The sequence below is a fragment of the Sturnira hondurensis genome, unplaced genomic scaffold (genome assembly GCF_014824575.4).
Source record: "Sturnira hondurensis isolate 20B ecotype Veracruz unplaced genomic scaffold, ASM1482457v3 Scaffold0021555, whole genome shotgun sequence".
Taxonomy (NCBI): Eukaryota; Metazoa; Chordata; class Mammalia; order Chiroptera; family Phyllostomidae; genus Sturnira; species Sturnira hondurensis.
The window spans coordinates 5,796,288-5,813,899 of NW_028094186.1; the positions used below are offsets into that span (position 1 = coordinate 5,796,288).

Sequence of the window (17,612 nt, forward strand, 5' to 3'; positions counted from 1 at the left end):
CCATTCTCTGCACACAGCCACAAGTTCCGCTCAGCAACACAGCATCCTGGGGAAGACTATGGAAGCCAGCCATCACCCCTCAGCTGGAGGACCTTGCTGGGGTGTGGGGCTGATTCAGTGCGCTCCACTGGAGTTCAGAGGGCGCCCAAGAGGCCTGCAGTCTCCTGGCCACGGTGGAGAGCTGGCCCAAGGCGTTAGAGACTTGGTTCCATCTAGTCCAGCTCCCTGCTGACCAGCTACAAGCCCGGATCAGTTTGTGGGGGTACCGAGCGGATGCAGTCGCAGCTGGGGTCCCACAGGATCGATGCTGAAGAAGTTGACCGTGGCAGGAGTCTTGGCAGGTGGTGGGGGGTCCTGGCTGGCCTCCCCGGGTAGCAGCAGCTGGGCCGTGAGCTGCAGGCCTGAGGAGCCTCCTGAGCTTGAGTTGGAGTCGGGGTCCGAGTCAGGGGGCAGGGGCAGGGGCAGCACATGCTGCAGGCTCAGGCCTGGCCGGGCGCCGCTGTGGGAGGTTCGCATGGAGGGGGAGGCCAGGCTAGCCCGGTGCTCCTGGGGGCAGTGGGGACATGGCAGGAGCCTGCCCAGGGCCCGCTTGAAGTCCCTCATGAAGAGTGGGTAGATGATGGGGTTCATGGTGCTGTTACAGTAACCCAGCCACGTGAGGACATCAAAGAGGCCTGGGGAGATGCAGTCGCACACGGCCTGGAGGGAAGGGGCGCATCACTCCAGGTTCGGGGGCGGGAACACAGACCACCCCACCCAGCATGGCCAGGACAGACTCACACAAACACACCACAAGAGGCATGGGCTGGCGAGGGGTGAGGGGGCCTCCCCAGCAAGGCCTGGACTCACCTGCCCCCTGCAGTGGCCTTACCTGGGCTATGTTGGCCACAAAGAAAGGCAGCCAGGTCACAAAGAACATGCCCAGCAGGACGCCTAGGGTCAGGCTGGCCTTCAGAGCCTTCCTGCTGTGCTTGGTGACCAAGGGCCTGCTGTCCGCAGACTCCGCTCCTGGGCGTGGGGTCCTGGGCACCTGGGGAAAAGAAGGCCATGTGACTCAACAGAGAAAGAGGCCCAGTCCAGCCCAGACTCCACCCGCAGGCTGAGCCTTGATCCTAGTGCTTGACGGAACCCCAGTACCAGCAATAAACTGTGTCCCAATTTTTGAGCCCCCACTGCAGTCCTAACATGAGGCCTGACCCTGACTCCAGACCAAGCCCTGATCCTGGGCCCAGACGGATCCCTGACGCCTACCGTAGATGGAGCCCCATGTGACCAAGGTCTCAAACTGAGCCTCAGGCCTGGACCACAGCAAGCCAGCCTGAGCCCTGACCCCGGTGCAGCACGTCACAAGGGGCTCTAGGAACTGCAGTGACATGGGCACACTGCCCGGAACACTAACTGGTTCCAAAGACCCACCCTCCACGCGCAGGACAGCGGCACGGGCCAGCATGGACTGCGAGCCCCGGCACCTCCCAGAGCCCTTGGTGCTGCAAGACTCACCTGCAGTTGGACAGTATTTGACAAAAGAGCCTTCGGTGCTGTGCAGGGCTCAGCGACCTCTTGCAAATGGGTTCTCTTCGTATTTTGGAGTAGTGGTTTTCCTTGCACTCTGACCCTCGGGCTCCACAAAATAAAGTGCTTTTTTTTTAAAAAACGTATGCACAGAACAAATGTTTACAAGGAAATCTATTACAAATCATTAGGGGTGCTAGTGATCACGGCACGTCACAACTCAAATTATGTGTGGACTCAAAGGCGTCTCCATTCTCAACCAGAGACTTCAAGAGCAGGAGAAGGGGAAGGGAGGGGGCTCAAAGGAGCTGCTCCCCCAGCCTTTGAAGGGGTAGGAGGGACACAGGCATGAGGAGGCCAGAATTTGACTCTGCGCACTGACAGCCCGCAGCCCCAAACGGGAAAAGTCTCCCTCAGCTAGATAATCTTTCAGCCCAGAAGTTCCCATAACTGTTTCAACCTCGTGAGCCCATTGAGAGTCGAAGGACATCTACCCTGCTCATCAGAAAACGAAAAGCTTACCTAATTTTACACACACACTCGCTAAAAAAATTGCACACATCCAGAGAATTCTGAGACCATCTGGAAGCCTGTCCATGAACCCCTGGGAGTCCATGAAGTCCTCCTCTAAACCTTATGTTGTAAATAATTTGGACTTTCATTCATAAGATTCACACAAAGTGGGACCCACGTATATTCACACTTTCAGTAAATATCAGTGTGCAGGGGTGTGCACACTTCATTGAACTGTGCAAAGGGTGAGTGTGTTCGGTGGAGCACACCTAGGCTTGGAAAGTTGGAAATTGAGCCCAACGTTTCCGAAACTGCGTGAGAGCCCAGCTCCGTTCGCAGCAGCCGGCGGCGGGTTGGGTATAGCGACGAAAGAGCAGGCGGGAGGGGAACCGGATTCCTAGGCAACCTTCGCAGACGGAAAGGGGGCGGAAGAGACCAAGCCAAGCCGTGCCAGCCCCATTACATTAGCACAAAAGTCAAACCCCGCCCTCAGATGCAGGGCCCCGCCTCCTTCCAGCCCTGCTTTTCTCTCCCCGCCTCCTCAGAGTACCCAGACTTTGTTCTTGTCCATGGTGCTGAAACACAGGTCCCATACTGTCTTTCTATAGGATCAGGGGTCTAATTCTGGAATGGCGGTGGGCGGGAGGGGAGAGATGAAGTAAACCGTAACTCCCACCCTTCAATGTGTTTATCCAGGTAAAGTCTGGCTATATGAACATCAAGGTCAAATTCACAAACAGCAGCCAAAGAGAAGTCCTTGTTCTCTCCCCTGCCTTGGCGGGGCAGCATTATGCAGGGGCAAGAGCTGGGCTTCCAAGACGAGTGCTCTGGCTGCAGACTCGGCCACTTACTCCCTCTGTGACCTTGACGGAGTCTCTGTTTCCACACCCACCAAGTCGGAGAAACAATACTCTACGGAGTCGCTGTGAGGCAGTGGGAAATAAATGTCCGTGCGGTGCCCAACGCAGAGTACGCGCGAAATACACGGTAGCCCTGATGTTGGCTCAGTGGCGAGTGTACGAGGTTGGAGGCATGTGAGCACCTCAGGAGCCAGCCCTTCTGCCAGCAGCTCGGGCTCCCCAAGGCAGCGCAGATGTCAGGATGAGTGCTCTGACTCACCATACTGCAGGGAGGGGGGGGGAGCAGGGGGCGGGGGAGAGCGCCTGTGTTTATCTTTCTCTCCTCATTTCCTCTCCTCCAGAGGGTTCTTCACATGGCTTCTAGGGCCTCACCATGGTCGGCCTGGAGGAGGGTTACCTGTCTCCCCAGAGAATCTCCTGAGATCTTCCATGCCTTCCTACTACTGCCACCAATGGGGACCGACAATGGGGAGGAGGAGCCATGGTCTCCAGAAGGCCCCATCCACACAGGGACCCCTCTGAGCCCTGGGACCTGGGGCAGGGGAGAGGCGAGAGAGAACCTTGATCTTGCCAGAGCTCTGGGGCATGGAGGGCGGGGGGGGGGGGACTGAGGGAGATGCCTTGGGGGCAACTGTCTGGGGAGACAGCGCCAGAGGTGGAGTTCGAGATACTCTGAGATTCCCTCTCCAGTCTTCCTGGGGATGACCGTGGATTTCTCTTTCTCCTCCTCTCCCCAAAGAGTTGACCCAAGACCACAACAAGCAAAAGGGAAGAGAGAAGGAAACAGGCTCAGGGAACGTGAGGGACCTCCCCAAGCTCACACGGTGCCAGAACAAAGCCTTGAGCCAAAGCACCGCTGACCCCAAGTCAGCACTGTGACCCCCATTTACTGAGCATTTGCTGCACATTAGCATTTAATACTCATTGTGCCGTTCGGTCTTCATGGGAGGTCAGTGCTGTCATCTCCATTTTGCAGATGAGGTTCAGAGAGGCAAAATAACTTGCCAGGAGTCACACAGCAGATGAGCGTTGAGGCAGGGGTCAAAGTCATTTCTGGCTCCAGAAACTGCACTTGCTCTGCTTCGCCATGCTGCTTCCATTTGTGGAGGGGGCGGGGGTGGCCTCCATGAGCTACAGTCAGGGCAGGGTGATGGAAACCTTACTGCTGCCACCGAGAGGCCTTCATGGCCACATTGTTTGCATGTCCATGACCTGTGTGGCTGTCGGAGGGCAGCCACCTGGAGGACAATTAGGTGGTGCCTTTCCAGGGGGCGGTTCCATTTACAGGTTCCTATGTTCAGAAACACCTGCACACGTGTCTGCATTTCCAGCATATACGAGAATGTGTGAGCTCTGGCTGGTGTAGCTCAGTGGATTGAGCTCAGGCCTGCGAACCACACAATCAAGGTTCGATTCCCAGTCAGGGCACATGCCTGGGTTGCAGGCCAGTCCCCAGCACAGGACTCACGAGAGGCAACCATACATTGATATTTCTCTCCTTCCCTTCCCCTCTAAAGATAAATAAATAAAATATTTTTTTAAAAAAAGAATGTGTGCCACAGCCCTGCTCGTGACGGGAGAATAACTAGAACCAGCCTCCATGCCCATCACGCAGAGAGTGGTTAAATAAACCACAGTACATCCCACTACAGAATACCACACACATGCTTAAAAGGATGAGTAGATCAAATAGAAAGATCTCCAAGCCCTGGCCAGGAGGCCAAGTTAGTTGGAGCATCATCTGTACACCAAAAGGTCATAGGTCCAATTCCTGGTCAGGGCACATACCTAGGTTGCAAGTTTGATCCCTGGTCAGGGCACATACAAGAGGCACCCAACTGATGTTTCNGTTCCATTTACAAGTTCCTATGTTCAGAAACACCTGCACACGTGTCTGCATTTCCAGCATATACAAGAATGTGTGCCACAGCCCTGCTCGTGACGGGAGAATAACTAGAACCAGCCTCCATGCCCATCACACAGAGAGTGGTTAAATAAACCACAGTACATCCCCTACAGAATACCACACACATGCTTAAAAGGATGAGTAGATCAAATAGAAAGATCTCCAAGCCCTGGCCAGGAGGCCAAGTTAGTTGGAGCATCATCTGTACACCAAAAGGTCATAGGTCCAATTCCTGGTCAGGGCACATACCTAGGTTGCAAGTTTGATCCCTGGTCAGGGCACATACAAGAGGCACCCAACTGATGTTTCTCATATTGCTGTTTCTCTCTTTCTCTCTCTCTTTATATATATTTCTATCTCTATCTCTATCTCTATCTCTCATTCTCTCTCTCTCTCTCTCTCTCCCCTTTTCTCTCTTTCTAAAAGCAATGCTAAAAATGTCCATGGGTGAGAATAAAAAAAAATTAAGATCTCCAAAACTTATTAAGTGATCATGGCAAGCTGCAGAACAATAAATACAGCATGATTTCACTTGTTTAAAAAATGCAATGCTAAACTTCTTTAGATGCATAAAACAATATGTGAACACATAGGGAAAAGATTGCAGAGACATAAACTAAGTTAATGAGACTCTGGGAGTGGAAAGTGGTTGGTTGGGAGGCGGGGGGGTCTTACACTTTATCTCTGTATTTCAATTGTTATTTTAAAATGTACTTGTGCAATTAAAATTTTTATAACCATCTACTCATAGTGTGAGGTTACACAGCAGAACCCCGGAGCCAGACTGCCTGGTTTCAAATCCTGGCTCTGCTGTTAACCAGTTGAGTGACCTGTGGCGAGGTACCTCACCGCTCTGTACCTCAGTTTTCTCATCTGCAAAATGGCAACCCTAAGAGGATGCACCTCACAGCATTGTAGTAAGAATTAAATGAAATAACATACAGCAAGTTATTCGAACAGAGCTTGGCACATAGGTTGAAGTGCAGGTTGGCTATGTCGCTGTTGTTTTGGCTGTTAGTGTTCAGTTTAGTTCTTTGATAATGGTGACGATGATGCTGGGGTAGCAACAGTATTTTCCCTAGAATGGCTTAAAAGGAGATGAGCTCCCCAAACTGTGTTTTTACCACGAAAGGAAAGGAGAGGAACATTTGTGGAGCACCCACAATGTGTCAGGTTTACATATATTATCTCCTTGGCTCTTCAAACCAACTCGAGTGATAAACATCAGTAGCCCTGGGGCAGAGGGAGGTGAAGGACTTGTCCGAAGTCACCTGGAGGTGATGGGAAGGGGTCAGGATTTGACCCTAGGACCAGTCAGACATGCGGGCGCCAGCCCTGGCCCTACCAGGTCACCTCAGTCCCAGCAGCAGCCGAGCCTGCCGTGCTCCACACTGCTCCTCCGTCAGCCTCTCCCCGGGTCAGCCCCCTCCGTTACCTCCGAGATATTTCTGTGATCACAGCCTCCCCCTCTGAGGAGGAGGAGGAAGCAGAGAGGGGAGACGGATGGCTAAGACAGAATGATGCATAGTTGGATGAGGGTGGGTGGGAGAAGCTGGGGAGCAGGGAAAGGAGGAGACATTGACGGGAGAGAAGTGGATTGAGGGAGACAAGAGGACGCAGGAGGAAGAGCATGGGGTGAAATGCACCTGCAGGCGAGAAGAGGGAATGGGAGAAAGGGGTGAGGCACAGAGGAAGACCCCGGGTGGGCACTGTGAACCCCGCCGCAGGAATCCTGGCAGATGGAGAGACGCTGAGAAAGAAGAAGCTGCCAGGGGGGGCCACCTGCTTGTGCTCCGCCAGGCTGAGCCCCTCACTGGTCCCTCTGGAACCTCCAGGGATGAGCCCCCTTCCCACACAGGCACGCTCCCCCCACCCCCACCCTGGCAGCATCTCCCTCTGACCCCACTCCCTCCCATGCCACAGTCCCTGCCTGGGCTCTAAGCATCACCCCCTCCCCCTTTTCTCACAGCCCCTGGGACCGGGAAGACCTGGCTGAAACCAAACTTGTGGCTTTTTAAAAGCCCATTCACATCAATAGGCAGCTGTGGGGGGCGGGGGGGGGAGGGGTGGCAGGGGGGAGAGAAACACTTAAGCCTGCTCAGCTCCCGTGTTCTCTACCAGGACGCCCGGACTTTGGGGGCCTGGGCCCCACTCCCTTCCTCCTCTGGGAAACCAGAAGCTGGCCTGGGGGAGGGAGCTCAGGACTAATGGGGCCGAGCACGGGCAGAAACAGGTCCAGCATGCCCCAGTCAGGGTTGTCCATTCTCATCGGGTCCTTTAGGTCCAGGCTGGACGATGCTGGTCTGGGACCGGACGGTGTGAGTGGGAGGAAAGGGGTCATGACCCAGGAGGCCAGAATGGAGTCAACAGCCCAGAAGAAAACCCCCCAATACAGGCAATTCTCAGGCAATGAGGAAAGCGGGACTCGGAAGGCCCACTTAGGACCCAGTGGCTTGGCAGCACAGGCAGTGGGTGGTGGGGTCGGCCAGGCCCACACCCACCCCGAGGAAAGGCTTTCCAGGAAGGGGAGGGATTGGCCTGAGGCGCCCAGGGGTCTTTCCACCTGGGAGGCAGGGTGCCGGCCTCAGGGACCCACGGAGGCTCCTCCCAGCATTTGCAAACATGCACAGCAAACGAGAGACTCTGAATATTCACAGAGTGGAGCACCCCGCTTACAGCTCCACCACCCTCGTCCTGATAAGGTTTTGTGATCCATGTCTGTCTCCCCAGCTAGAACAGATTCCAGGAGGGCAGGACCTTCTCCATCCTGTTCATCGCCGCACTCACAGCCCAGAACAGCTCCCGCACATAGTCGGTCCCCGATGCAGGTTACCAAGCAAAGGAACTGACATACTAAAAAGCAAGGGATCCATCAGCTACAAGAACGGATTCTGGAAAGCATGGGAGGAGAGGAAGCAACACGGACAGGGGTTGGGGGCTGGCTCCATGGAGCACTGTACTCATTTCAGTCCATCCATCCATAAGCACCAATCGCCAAGGCCAGGCCGGGCACCATTGCGGGTGCTGGGAATCAGCAGAAAACAGAGAGACAAGGGCCCACCCACCTCCCAGAGCTGACGTTCTAGTAGGAGGAAATAAACAACAGATAAACAAATGGGAAAGCGTGTCACAAGTCAGGGGTGTTAAGTGCTACTGAGAACAGGAACTCAGGACAGGAGGACTGAAGGGGATTTGGGGAAGTGGGGCAGCCGCTACTCTTGATTGACAACTGAGCAGAGGCCCAAAGAAAGTGATGGAGGTTGTGGAGAAACCACATGGAAATGCAGGGAAGGGGCACTCCAGGCACAGGGAACAGCAAGTGCAAAGGCCCTGAGTCAGGACTGTGCTTAGTGTGCTCAAGGAACAGCTAGGAGGCAGCGTGATTAGAGAGAAAGCGTGAGGAAGGCAAAGCACCCCCAGAAGGCGCAGGGAGACAGGGGACACGAGACGCCAGGCCAGGGGAGCGGAGGGACGACACAACAGGATTGCGTTTTCGACGTGGCTCTGAAAAAAGTGGGGGTGTCAGCTGGAAAGGGAGTGAGGGCCCTGTGATAACCCGGGCATCAGGCGAAGGGCTCCTCCTGGGAGCGGGGGATGGCAGTGGAGGCCAGAAGTGGCCACAGCCTGCCCGTGTATTGGAAGTAGGGTTGAGAAGACTGGCTGTGGATTGGGAGAAAAAGTATGTGTTCGGGCTGCCTCCAAGGTTCCCGGCCGGAGCAACTAGAAGCCTGGAGTTGCCACTCACAGATGCGGGGCAGACTGTGGGGGGACTGGTGCTGGGGCCTGGAAACCCCGAGTTCTGCTTGGAGCCTCCTAACGGACCAGCCCAGGCTGGAAGTCATCAGCATGTAGGTGGTATTTGGGGCATGAGAGAGGATGAGCTCACCAGGGAGCAAATGTGGAAAGTGAGCAAGGTTGGAGGCCCACAGATGTCACAGCTGGGGGACCCAAATGAGGAGACTGAGAAGACACAGTGGTAAGGCAGAGGGACACGGGTGATGTCCCTGAAGCACTGTTTTAAGAGAATGTCCTCACCCACAGGCAGCCCAATGCTCACACTGAGGCCTTGGCACCAGCCCGATCTGAGTTCGAACCTCACTAACCAGCTGCGTGGCCTTAGACAAGTCACCTCCCCTGTCCCCGGATGTCAGTTTCTCATCTGTCACGTAGGGATGGCGGTAGTATTTTCCTCGCTAGGTGTTCGGGGGTTAGCTCAGCCCCGAGCCTGGCACACAGCGAGCCCTCAAAGGCTGTGTGGGGGGCTGCAGCTGGCAGCACCTGGGGGACTCCTGCCCCAGCTCTGAGGCCACCGGCTCAGGTCCAGTCCTGGCACCACCCAGTTAGCTTCACAGCAGGAAAATCTGTGTGTCACAGACCCCCCTGGAACCAAGAACCCAGATCTCTCCCACCCCAGCCTCACAAGGACCAGCCAGCCCCTCCCATCCTTGGTCACGAGCGAAGAGCTCCCCACAGTGTGGGGTGGGGGTGACTTGAGGCAGGAAATGGACACCCTGTGAAATAAGCGAATCACAGAGTGGGAACCTTCACCCTCCGTGGCTCCCCTCTAGCTCTACGGTTAGGTCCACAGGAGAAAGTCTCGTGTGGACACGGCTTCGTCTTTAACACCCTTCTGACACTTAACAAAGAGGGAGTAGGCCTGGCTCGGTCATGCCCACCAGCCGGGCCGGACTTGGGTGCCACCTGCTCTGCTTCTGCGTACTCTGTGAGGCTGTGTTTGGTTGCCTTCTATTTATGGCAAAGCTATTGATTGTCTGTTGCCAGACGAGACAAGTTTTCTTCCGAAACAAATTCATGGAAGTAGAAAGGTAAATGAGGTGATTTAAAGAAAACACTAAGTACATATGAATGAAGTGACTTGAGGAGTGGGGGGGGTAGGAGGGAGGGGACAGCAAGACAGATGTCCCTAGGTGGTTCTTTTTGCCTAAAGTTCGGACACATTCCTTTACAAGAATCCAGAGAGTAGAGGTGGCCTGTGGCAATTCTTCCTGCTGCTGAAGAACCAAGCCACGGTCACAGCCGCTCACTGAGACTCAAGAGTGCTCTCCAGTGAGCACGGATAGGGGAGAAAGCAGGCCTGCAGCCAGGACCTCCCGCCTGCCTGAAGCCCCGCCCTCCAGGCTGACGGCCAGCTGCAGCGCTGGGCCTCACTGCTGGAGTGGGACAGACAAGCAGCTCCGGGGGCACCGCCGACAGGGTGATAGCCTTGCAGCCCTCAGCCAATTCCCCATCCACCCGGTGACCCACACACCACCCCCAGCAGCCTGCAAGAGCCCCCTCCACCTGTGGCTACACCAAGATGAGCACGGAGAGCCCAGATGGGCCCTTTCTTGGGGCCTGTGACTTTAGCCCCAAGTCTTTAGGGCTCGGGCCTGGTCAGCCTAAACCCCCACCCCTCAGGTGGGTAATAGGACTTCGGTGTCACATGGCCTGGGTGGCTAAAGCAGGCACTCCTCCTGGAGACACTGAAGGGCCTTGAGCTAAGGGCACCTACCCCATTCACAAGTAATTAGGAAGCACCTACTACGTGCGGTGGAGATCAAAACCTACCCAGACATGCCCAGTCCTCATGGAGCTTACATTTGAGTGGCATGAGAGACAATGAGCAAATCAACAAATAAATCACGGGTTCAGCTAGAGAGCAACTGGGTGGAGAAGGGTGTGGGCCTGCAGGCAGAGGGCGGGGGGGGGCGGAATTACCTAGGAAAAGGTCATTTGGGAGCTGAAAAGCCAAGCAAGGGACGCTGGGGGGGGGGGGGAGCCTTCCAGGCAGTGGGTACTACTCAGGCAAAGACCTCGGCTCGGAAGTCAGCTGGTTCCTTCAAGGCACAGCCAGAAGAACCAGGCAGCTGGTGCAGAGCGAGGCGGGGGGGGGGGGGGTCCCAAAGCCAGATCCAGACAGGAGTCTCCTCTTTGTCTTGACTGCAATGGGGAGCCACTGGAGGGTCTGAAGCAAGGAAGTGACATGGCCATTCTTTTTCTTGCTTTCTCCCACTGCTGCGCAGAAAGTGGGTGGGAGCAGGTCTGGAGTGGAGGTGGGGGGAGCCAGCCGGAGACTAGCTAAGGCTCCCAGGTTAAAAGCCAAGATGGCTTGGAAGAGGAAGGGGGCACTGAGGATGGCACATGTCTAGGAGACAGCACCGACAGGCGGAGTCCTGTGCTGCCATCACGGGGAAGACCTGGGAGGCCCAGGTGGGAGAGTTGGGACACCCTGAATTCCCTGGTGCACATGTTACTTCCAGAAGCCTGCCTCCCACCCTGGCGAAGCTATCTTGCAAGACAGTCGGGCGCTGCTAAGTCGGGAGTTCAGGAGACAAGTGGGAGCTGCGAATGGCCGCTCCGAAGTCACCAGCAGGCAGTACACTAAGTGTTGGATGCCCCCTAGGTACTCAGCGGCTGCGCATTTCTCTCCAACCCACAAGCCCGGATCTCCCTGCGTACCCCTGGGTACCTGCAGCATCTCCAAGGCTTGGCCGGCTGTGCCCGTACCGAGGGAGGCCACCTGCAGGGCCTGCTTGCGGGCGGCCAGGAGGATCCTGCAGTAGGTGAAGCAGATGGCGCCCGAGGGCAGGAAGAAGGTGAGGCCCGACGCCACGAGGACGAAGGGCAGGCTGGCCAGCAGGCGGCACTGGCCCGGGGAGGGTGCCCGCGCGCGGCCCAGCTCGTGCCACCCCAGCAGCAGGGGCAGAAAGGAGGCGAGCGCAGCGAGGGTCCAGGCGCCCAGAACCAGCGCCAGAGCGCGCGCCGGCGTCATGCGCAGCTTGTAGCGCAGCGGTGAGAGGATGAGCAGGTAGCGGTCCAGGCTGATGAGGCAGAGGTTGAGGATGGAGGCGCTGCAGCACATCACGTCGAAGGCGGCCCAGAGCGGGCAGAGGTCTCGCGCCAGCACCCAGCGCCCATACAGCGCGTTCAGCATGGCCGGCGGCATCACCACCAGCCCCACCATCAGGTCCGACGTGAAGAGCGACACGAGGAAGAAGTTGGACGTGCTGCGCAGCGCGGGCTGCGTGCAGATGAGGGCGATGAGCAGCGAGTTGGCCGCTGCAGTCAGCGCGATGACCACACACAGCGCAGCCGCCACCCAGCCGTTGCCCCCCGGGTCTGACACCAGCCCCGACCCCCAGTCGGGGGTGCTGTTGTGCGCAGGCCCAGGCTCTGGGACCATGGAGGCTGGGGATGGACAGCGAGGCCGAGGCCCGGAGGCCCGAGAGGAATCCTGAGCACGGTGGGAGGCCTGAAGAAAAGGAGGCTGGAGAGGCGGCGGCGGCGAGAACAGACCCCGCCGGGCGAGGGCGGGTGGGAAGAGAGGAACCAGCGCTTAGTCCCCGGCCAGAGACCCGAAGGCGATGGAGAGAGTTTTGCAGGCGTCCCCGGCAGTAAGGCGGGGGCACCTGGTTCGACCGGGCAGGAAGTTTGGGAGGGGGCACCTGGCGAGGAGCGGAGCGCCCTAGAGGGAGCGGGCGGAAAGTCAGGAGGACGGGGACGCCAGAGGACTCTCGAAGGTTAAATGGGTGGGAGCGGAGCTCCTAGAAGGAGCGGCGAGATCAGGGTGAGGGAGCCTGCCTGGGGCAGGAGCCGGGGAGGTGGGAGCAAAGGGCAAATGGGCGCTCTGGGGCTCGGAGCAAGCCCCTCAGAGGCAGGTGGGCGTTTGAGGGCGCTAGGTCCGGAGCCGTCGTGCTTGGGGTTGCAGGGCGGGACCCATGCGCCAGAGCGAAGCTCCCCGCGGGGAAAGCAGGTCTCAGAGGCGGTGCGGAGGCATTTCTGGGATTGGGCGGGCGCGTTCTCCTGCGGCGTGGGGGTGGGGATGCTGGGCCCGCTGGAGGGTACAGAAGGAGCAGCGGCCGCGCCTCCACCCCCTCCCCACCCGGTCGCCGGGTCCTGGGCCCCGCTTCTGCCGGCGCTCGGTACCTGGGGCGCTCAGCGCTGCTCCACTGCCGGCGACTGCGGCAGGCGCGGCGAGGCTGCGAGAGGAAGAGGCGGCCTCCAGCCGGGCAGGCTCCCAGGGAGCCCGGGAGGCGCGGCGAGGGGCCCGCGCGCTCAGAGAAGCCGGCGGTGCTACCAGGAGCGCGTGGTTCCCGCGCCGCGGAGCCTGCACCCCTCCTCGCTGCGGGCGGGGAGAGCCGAGCCCCGAACTCGCAGGCGGGCGGGGTGCCTGGTACCCCAGGTCTGTGGAGGGACGATCCGAGTGCCCCAGCGGCATGAGGTCGCCTCCCCAGCTCTGACAGCCACCACAGCGCCGAGTACCCCTCCCCAACACACACGAGGCGACGGCGCAGGAGGAACTCAGAGGAGGAGGCGGCGGCTCACGTTTACCAGGACAGCCCCCAGTGCGGGTCTGCCCACCCGCGGCTGGGCCACGCACTACCAGCAGGAGCGCATTGGGCGACACTGGGCAGACTGCTTGACATCCATACGCGCGCGCACACGTACATATTTATTATACATGATATGTTACATGTAACATTACATGTAACATAATATAAAATATTGTATATCATACATCGTATATTATATATGAAACCTTCCATTTAAACAGCAGGTCGCCCCTCCTCAGGGTCGTTCCAGCAGAAACCGTCCCTTCGCCCTCACCGGCCGGCACCGCGAGGAAGAAGCCCCCCGGCCTGCGGGCGCTCCCGGTGTAACGGAGCGTGAACAGGTTTGGGGAGCCCTAGGCCAGGCCAGGGGTGGAGTCACTGCAGGTAGAGAGGTGGGGTGCTGCGCCCCAGGGTGTTAGCCCACTGTGTATCTCTTTTCCTGGCTGAGAAGAGTTTTGTCAGACTTCACAGGGTAATACTGTGGATTCCATTCGTTCCTTCAACAAACGTTTACTGAGCACCCAGTCTGTGTCACTGTGGTGTCCTTGCTGGCGTGCTGTTCTGCCCAGTCGGGACACCACAGTGACCAAAACCGAGACCCCAGCTCCGTGGCATTTGCGTTCCAGTGGAAGGAGACAGACAAACAGTAAGTATTATAATAGATGCTTCATCATCAAGTGACAATCGCTACAGGAAAATGCAGGGGCGGGGGGCAACGTTTCCCTTCATAGAAACAGAACAGTGATACCTCGGGGGGGGGGGGAGGAAGAAATTTTCCCTACCTTTCTAGGTTCTTCCAGCTGAGCTAATAATCAAATAGACAAATCTTGTTTTCAGATGAACAAGAGGAAATACCCCAATGTAACTGCATACGTGCCCACGGGGACCCCACATACATGAGAGGCTCAGAGACAGACACGGACAGCGAGGCGCATACGCCATCCTGAGCTGAGGACGAGGTCAGGGCCTTAAGGCCTCAGAAGGGAGGAGGGCCATTCACAGCTGGGTGAGGCGAGCAGGTGTTCAATAATTAGATATTCTCCCTGCCGTATAGATATATCAAGAAAAGGTTATTTATGGCGATAACTCCTATGACGGGCAAGGCCCCACAGTGAAATTCTTTACGGGAGAGGTCCAAGTGTTTCTCGAGCTCACAGGGTCGCGCTCGCCTTCAGCCCCAGAATCTGCACCCCCAGAGGCATGCCTTGTGGGGACTCGCTCTGAGCCCAGAGCGCTCCCACAGCCGAGGTCCTGCCTGCTGTGTCCCAAAGGCTTTCTTTTATTGTTCCGACCTCTCTAATAAAGCTGAGCAATAGCAGTTAAAGTGGGGCTCAGAGAGGCCAAGGGCCTCACCCAAGATCAAGCGGGACTGAAACCCGGGTCTCCCAACACCCAAGGCAGAGAAACCTTAAGACCCTTCAGCACCCTTCCCCCACCCATGAGCCCCATTTGGTCTCAGAGCCCCTGTCTTGCCCACACGTGGGTCCAGGCGGCAGGAGGAAGAGGCCTGCCGTCCCTTCCAACACCACCTGCGCCCCCCTGACAGTTTCTGCCGTGTCCCCAGGAACAGGGTGTAGTATACCAAGCACTGGGTGAATATCGTAACGACCAGACTTGGGACCCATTTCTGCCACGTACCAGCTCTGTGGACTTGGGGCCAGCGGCTCCATCTCCTTGGGTCACTATTTTCTCATCTACAGTTGTTAGCAGAGCAACACAGCACCCCGTTCCCAGGGTTGTTGAGGGGACGAAATGGCCCAGGGAGCATGTGTAAACCTGATGACCCCACATCAGTTCTAGCCAGCGGTTGGCCTCGATGTTCCCGTCTGAACAACGGATGTGCCTACAGCTCTGCAGGGAGGCCCTCCGCCTGGGGGTGTCTGGCTGAGCAACCACACACCTGAGCGGCGCTGTGTGCAGCTCGCTGACCTTGCGGCCCCGGGCCCTGGGTTGATGATCTTGACTCTGCTACTTGCTCTGTGAACTTGGCAAAGCCTCTTCTGTTCTCCGCTTCCGGTCTCTGCAGCTGGGGTGGTGACGAGGTGGGCAGAGTGAGCACTTAACCATTTCACACAGAGGGAGCTACCTGATCAATTTTAGCTTTGACAAATTAGTGGTGAAGAGTGGGATGGAACGTCCATCCCTCTGCTTTAACTTTAGCTCTCATGTGTGATAGCCTTTATTTTTTTAAAAAAGACCTAAAGAAAACATGACACAAAATGTTAATGTTTGTTCATTCTTGGTGATAGATTCACAGATGTTTGTTATATGATGATCTGTACTTTGCTATAATTTTAAGTCTTTTTCAAGCTTGGGCCTGGGTGGTGGTGCCCCCTTGTGGCCACGCTGTTATTGTGTTACATTTAAGAACTCCGAAGTTCCGTGCATGCTCCTACATTTCTCATTTCCGGCATTGATTACTGTCCTAGACTCCCCTAACGTCTCGCGGTAGAGAGGGACCTTCAAGGATGCTTAGCCTTTGGTTGGTTACTTCTGTCCACGGGGTGCTCTCTCCCTAGAGGAGAAGGCTGGTGCCACAATGGGACAGCTGAGTCTTAGGAAGTCCTCTGCCCCAGGCCCCTTTTTGTCAGTAGGCAGAGGACCAGAGGGAGTTCCCCATTACAGAGACCGGGAAACCGAGGTCCAGGGAGGGTGCTAGGTCTGCCCCGAACTGCTCTCACTGCGGGCCAGTTTCAGGCTCGACAGGTACATTGATTGGTGTAGAAAGCTCATGACGACCCCAAGAGTGAGGGAGGTGTGATGATGGTCACTACTCTGCATTTTACTGCTGGGAAAACAGCCTCAGAAATCTCAAGTGACTCGCTCAACATCACACAGCTAAGAAGTGGCTCTGCTAGGATTTGAACCCAGGAACACTGGGGTTTTTCCCCTGAGGCTTGGAGCAGGAGAGGGAAAAAAAAACTAGTTAGTGATTGTCCGGTTCATACAGGCTAACAAGGCAGGCAAGAGGGACCAATTTCCCACCCTTCCTGAGAGGGGCCTGGGTTGCCCGTGCTGTGTCAATGTTAACCCCTTGTAGAGATTTTAAGATTTGTATTTATTTATTTTTAGAGACGGGAATGGAGGGAGAAAGAGAGGGAAAGAGACATCGATGTGGGAGACAAACATCGATCAGTTGTCTCTTGCACTCCCCTAACCAGGGACCTGGTCTGCAACCCAGCTGTGAGCCCAGACCTGGAATCATCCCATGACCTTTGGGCCCGCCCAACCCACAGAACGCACCAGTCAGGGCCCTTGTGAAGACTTTTAATCCCTTGAGGGTGAAGGTGGGGAGGACGATGGCGGAGGGGGAGATGCAGTTTGGGGGGGATTGTCTTGTTCATTTGAGGTAGGTGGAGAGAAAAACTGGCAGTCTCTACTTCACATCTCACGCCCATGGGCAAACTAGCACAGCTAACCTGAGCCTCTAGCCCCTCAAACCTGGCTCCTCCCACTCACTGCTCCCAAATCCAATCAGCGGCGTCTCTCTTGTGTGGCCCCGCCTCCCCAGACTCGCTCTGTCCAGCTCTGGCTTCCATCACCTGCCGGGATTGTTGCAGTTCCCAGCTGGTCTCCGGCCTCCCCCTCCTCCCCGCGAGCCTTCTTTTCAGTCTCAATGAAACGCAGCTCTGCGCAGACACTTCCAGGGCTCCTACCACAAAGACAGTGAAGTCTGCTCTCTGACCAGCGTTCCAGCCCTGCCAACCCACCTTCTTGCTTTCTTTCCAAGCAGCCTCTTAGTAGGTTATGTTTCTATGAACTTATACCCTGCCTTATTCCACACAGAAGATGGAGGCGGCTCCTGACCAAGGCACATCCTGCCGAGATAGTGCTGGTCTCAGACGCCCAAGCACCAAAGCCGCAGCCCCCGTAGCCTTTCGTCTGGACCTGGTCTCTGTGCCCTCGGAAGCCCCGCGGGACGGCGCACTCTGGAGTGAGTTCCCACCTGCAGCCATTACGAAAGACTGTTAAGGTGACTAGGGCTTGACCCTCCGAGACTGAGGGGTCACCGAAGTCCGCATGCAGTTCCACAACAGGGCTTGAAAGACTACCGTGGGCGGCCATGCAAGCTGTGCCCTACACGAGTGCAATAAGTGTCACTCTAGAGTCGGGACGTTCACAACCTGCACAACAGTGCAGAGCAGCCTTGAGGGAAAGGCTCGGGGCACTAAGGAAACCACGTGTAGTTCAGAATCCTCTTCACTAGAGGGCGCCCGATTGGAATCCTGGGGCCGCTACTTTCCAGCTTGGGCAAATCTCTCCCCAGGCATCAGTCAAGGCCCTCGTTTTTCTCATTAGCATGACGGGCATTTCCCCTCATTTAGAAATAATATAATTGTCTGGTATATGGTGGGCACAGCCAGGTGTGTGAGGAAGAAAGGTCCTAGCCCTCACCCTGTCCTGTCCCAGTGGAGAATCTCGGGGTAATGTTACCACACTGGTGGGGTCACTGTCAGGTGTCGGGAGCAGCCCAGATCACAGCAGACA

General features: G+C 56.7%; 1 protein-coding gene across 1 annotated transcript; it reads right to left on the reverse strand.

Annotated features, from left to right (window-relative positions):
* Positions 1–249: 249 nt before the first annotated feature.
* HTR6 (5-hydroxytryptamine receptor 6) lies at positions 250–11,974 on the reverse strand. The gene is made up of 3 exons (XM_037032845.1): positions 11,261–11,974; positions 872–1,030; positions 250–699 (listed from the first exon to the last, which is right to left on the reverse strand). Exons 1-3 carry the CDS (start codon positions 11,972–11,974, stop codon positions 250–252), a joined length of 1,323 nt encoding a protein of 440 aa, XP_036888740.1.
* Positions 11,975–17,612: the final 5,638 nt, after the last annotated feature.

Coding starts and splice junctions, on each gene's coding strand:
- HTR6 (XM_037032845.1), bottom strand. CDS start 11,974: ATGGTCCCAGAGCCTGGGCCTGCGCACAACAGCACCCCCGACTGGGGG. Junction 1,031..11,260: donor AAGCCTTGGAGATGCTGCAG/GTACCCAGGGGT, acceptor TCTTTTCCCCAG/GTGCCCAGGACCCCACGCCC. Junction 700..871: donor TTGTGGCCAACATAGCCCAG/GTAAGGCCACTG, acceptor CCTTCCCTCCAG/GCCGTGTGCGACTGCATCTC.